The 4,352-nt window shown below is 47.9% G+C and overlaps 1 protein-coding gene across 1 annotated transcript; it reads left to right on the top strand.

Moving 5' to 3' along the window:
• Window positions 1-338: 338 nt before the first annotated feature.
• On the top strand, window positions 339-3,889 carry LOC148191027 (uncharacterized). The gene is made up of 5 exons (XM_088101258.1): window positions 339-1,416; window positions 1,762-2,134; window positions 2,309-3,477; window positions 3,687-3,742; window positions 3,827-3,889. Exons 1-5 carry the CDS (start codon window positions 339-341, stop codon window positions 3,887-3,889), a joined length of 2,739 nt encoding a protein of 912 aa, XP_087957384.1.
• Window positions 3,890-4,352: the final 463 nt, after the last annotated feature.

Here is a 4,352-nt window from a genome sequence, read left to right as displayed (position 1 = left end):
TGTAAGACTGCACTGTTTTATATGATTAATGTAATTAATTCTGATTATGGTAATTACTATATGTTGGGATGTTACATTAGTGGTATCAGAGCAGTTTTGTTCTTTTAAGGAACACTGTAGGCTATGAGTGCACTACGTTTTTGCTGTGTGCTTATTATGTGTTAATGAGTTATTGTTCTAACTCTTGAACATTACTAACGCTCGTTTTTCTCTGATCCAGAGAACTAATGGCACCTAGACTTCCTCCTCCTCCTCAGCCGAGCGAGCCTGATACGTCCAACAACACCAGGTTGTTGGAAACAGTGGTGGAACGACTGCATCAACAAAACACCACTTTAATGGAACAGAACGCCACTCTGATGCAGCAAAACCAGGCCGCTATGCAGAGTTTGGAGGCCTCTCGTGCCAATTCTGAGATGACGCAAAGACAATTGATGGAGATCTTAGCTGCTACAAGGCACACCCCGGGAGCGTCTTCTTCCAACGCTGCCCCGCCTGCAGCTGAATGGAGTTTGGAGAGTTTCCTCCAACATCGTCCAACTAAATTCAGTGGGAAATGCCTTCCTGATGAGGCGGACCAGTGGCTGAGAGACATGGAGCGTATTTACGATGCAAAGAGGTGTCCAGATGAAAGCCGCTTGGCTTTTACAGAGTATTTGTTGACTGGTGAAGCTAGCCACTGGTGGACGAGTATGAAAGCCATCTTAACGGACGCTCAGAATCCCATCACCTGGGCGGTCTTCAGAGGCAAATTTTATGAGGAATACTTCCCAGATAGCGTTCGTTACGCTAAGGAAGTTGAGTTTCTTCAACTGTCGCAAGGGGCAAAGTCAGTGTCGGAGTATACCAACACCTTTAAGCATCTTCTGAGGTTCAATACGATGGCCACCAGTGAGGAGTGGCAGTGCAGAAAATTTGAGAATGGGCTGAGAAGTGACCTGAAAGTGATGATCTCAAGTTTATGTATCCGGTCGTTTCCTGCTATGGTTGAGCGAGCCAAAGTTTTGGAGAAGAATATGGCAGAGGCGGAACGGTTGAAGAAGCAGCAACAGGTTAGTAGGGGACCGATCGTGTCCAGAGGAGGAACTGTCCAGAGGAGACCTCCATACGCTCGTCCAAACCAGCCTTCTCAGACGAGCGGATCGCAAGCAGTAGTCCCTGTCGGACAGTCTGGACAGGGAAGTGTGGTTTGTTTCCGGTGCGGAGGACCGCATTATAGGTCCTCTTGCCCTCAGTTGGTGGGAGGAAAGCACTGCAACCGTTGCGGGAGGAATGGGCACTTGGATCATGAGTGTAATATGAGTGGGCGTGCAGTGATGAGGCCGCCGAATGTTGGGAGGAATCAGCCAAGAGGAGGACGAGCCCAAGCGAGTGGGCGAGTGTATGCGATAACGAGCGCTGAGGCAGCAAGCTCAGGTAACCTTATAATTGGTGAATGCATGCTGTTTGGTAGACCGTGTTGTACTTTGTATGATTCGGGGGCAACGCACTCCTTCATCTCGAAGGCGTGTGTTGAAAAGCTGGGATTAGAAGTGAGCGAGATGCAGTTTGATCTGGTGGTGTCTACACCAGCAGCGGGTGAGGTTAGGACGTCCACTATGTGCGTCAAGTGTCCCATAGAAGTGGAAGGGCGTGAGTTCAAGGTTAGCCTCATCTGCTTACCTCTTCAAGGTTTGGAGGTGATTTTAGGAATGGATTGGTTGGCTGCCAATCGCATTCTTATTGATTGTGGAGCGAAGGAATTAATCTTCCCTGGTGAAGATGAAGAAGTTCTTTCAGTGACGCTCGGCCAACTGAAAGAAGACATTGTGGAAGGCGCCAGCTGTTTTCTCATTATGACGCATGAAGATGGAGAAGTTGGGAATGCGGATTTAGGACGATCGTCCACTAGTGACAGCAATGGACGATCGGTTGTGAACGAGTTTGCGGACGTTTTCCCGGAAGAGATACCTGGACTTCCCCCTCATCGTGAAGTGGAGTTTACCATTGATTTGGTGACGACAGCGGCTCCTATCTCGGTTCAGCCTTATCGGATGTCGCCTGCTGAGTTAGCTGAACTAAAGGAGCAAATTGAAGAGTTGATAGAGAAGAAATTCATTAGGCCGAGCGTATCACCCTGGGGAGCGCCCGTGCTGTTAGTAAGGAAGAAGGATGGCAGCTCTCGGTTATGTATAGACTACAGGCAATTGAATAAGCTGACCATCAAGAACAAATACCCATTGCCAAGGATAGATGACCTGCTGGATCAATTGCATGGGGCTGCAGTGTTCTCAAAGATAGATTTGAGATCCGGGTATCATCAAATCAGGGTGAAGGAGGACGACATCCAGAAGACAGCCTTCAGGTCTCGCTATGGGCATTATGAATATGTGGTGATGCCTTTTGGAGTAACGAACGCTCCAGCCGTGTTCATGGAATATATGAACCGCATATTCAGGCCTTATTTGGATAAGTTTGTGGTCGTCTTCATAGATGATATTCTCATCTATTCCAAGAACGAAGACGAGCATGAAGAACATCTTAGACTTGTACTTGGAGTGTTACGGGAGAAGGAGCTATATGCCAAGTTGTCTAAGTGTGAGTTCTGGATGAAGGAGATTCAGTTTTTGGGTCATGTGGTGTCGGCTGGAGGCATCTCAGTAGATCCAGCGAAAGTGCGAGCGGTACTGGAATGGGAGAGTCCGCGTTCGGTCACTGAGGTACGTAGTTTTGTTGGACTGGCGGGCTACTACAGACGTTTCATTGAGGGTTTTGCTAAGATAGTGGCGCCGCTAACTCAGTTGACTCGTAAAGACCAGCCGTTCGCCTGGACCGATCGTTGTGAAGCCAGTTTCCAGGAGTTGAAAGTGAAATTGACGAGCGCTCCAGTGTTAGTTATTCCAGACGCGTCTAAACCTTTCGAAGTATATTGCGACGCCTCTCACCAAGGTTTGGGTTGTGTTTTGATGCAAGAGAAGAGAGCGGTGGCGTATGCGTCTCGTCAGTTGAGGATTCACGAAAGGAATTACCCAACGCACGACCTGGAGTTGGCAGCGGTCGTTTTTGCGCTGAAGATTTGGAGGCATTTCTTGTACGGATCCACGTTCCAAGTCTTCAGTGATCACAAGAGCCTCAAATATTTATTTGATCAGAAGGAGTTGAACATGAGGCAGAGGCGTTGGCTAGAATTTCTGAAGGATTATGATTTTGAGCTGCTGTACCACCCTGGGAAAGCTAACGTGGTAGCGGACGCTCTAAGCAGAAAGGTGGTGCATGTGTCGTCCTTGATGGTGCGCGAGCTGAGCTTAGTAGAGAGTTTCAGAGATCTAAGGTTACAGTTTGAGTTAGAACCGAACAGTATCAAGTGCTGTAACCTTAGAATATCAAGTAATGTATTTGACCGTATCTGGATGAAGCAACGTGAGGATGAAGAGTTGGTGAAGATCTTTAGCGCGCTCGGTTCAGATAAAGCTAAGGAATTCAATGCTGGGACGGACGGTATGCTACGTTACCTTGGTAGAACGTGCATTCCTAATGATGGAGAGCTGAAGCGGATTATTTTAGAAGAGGCACATCATAGTCGTCTTAGCATACATCCCGGTATGACTAAGATGTACCAAGATCTTAGGCGTTCGTTCTGGTGGCCTGGAATGAAGAACGATGTCGCTCGTTTTGTGGCATCTTGTCTAACCTGTCAACGAGCGAAGGCGGAACACCAAAGACCTGGCGGCCTACTGCAGCAATTGGAAATTCCCGAATGGAAGTGGGATAGCATATCCATGGATTTCGTGACCCATCTACCACGTACGGTCAGAAATCATGACTCGATTTGGGTGATTGTGGACAGACTAATGAAGAGCGCCCACTTCCTGGCCGTGAATTTGAAGATGTCGATGACGAATCTGGCTAAGTTGTATATTAAGGAGATCGTTCGTCTGCATGGAGTGCCTTCAAACATCGTTTCTGACCGAGACACGAGATTCACATCTCGGTTTTGGCAATCTCTACAAGGTGAGTTAGGGAGCAGACTACAAATGAGTTCAGCATATCATCCACAAACGGACGGCCAGTCTGAAAGAACTATCCAGACGTTAGAAGACTTGCTGAGGACGTGCGTCCTAGATCACTTGGGCGCATGGGATGAAGTTTTGCCACTGGTGGAGTTCACGTATAACAACAGTTTCCAGGCGAGCATTGGAATGGCACCGTTTGAAGCACTTTATGGGAGAAAATGTCGAACGCCACTTTGTTGGTTCAAGGAAGGAGAGAACGTGCTAACTGGACCCGAGCTTATCCAGCAAACGACCGAGAAAGTCAAGCAAATTCAGGAGAGGTTGAAGACGTCTTTGAGCAGGCAGAAATCTTATGCTGAT

Source organism: Vigna umbellata, chromosome 11, assembly GCF_029865625.1.
Source record: "Vigna umbellata cultivar VRB3 chromosome 11, Vumbellata_1.0, whole genome shotgun sequence".
NCBI lineage: Eukaryota > Viridiplantae > Streptophyta > Magnoliopsida > Fabales > Fabaceae > Vigna > Vigna umbellata.
Note: the sequence above shows the minus strand (reverse complement) of the source record. Positions and strands in the feature narration are given on the sequence as shown.

Coding starts and splice junctions, on each gene's coding strand:
- LOC148191027 (XM_088101258.1), top strand. CDS start 339: ATGGAACAGAACGCCACTCTGATGCAGCAAAACCAGGCCGCTATGCAG. Junction 2,135..2,308: donor CCCTGGGGAGCGCCCGTGCT/GTTAGTAAGGAA, acceptor TCATCAAATCAG/GGTGAAGGAGGACGACATCC. Junction 3,743..3,826: donor TTGGAAATTCCCGAATGGAA/GTGGGATAGCAT, acceptor GATTGTGGACAG/ACTAATGAAGAGCGCCCACT.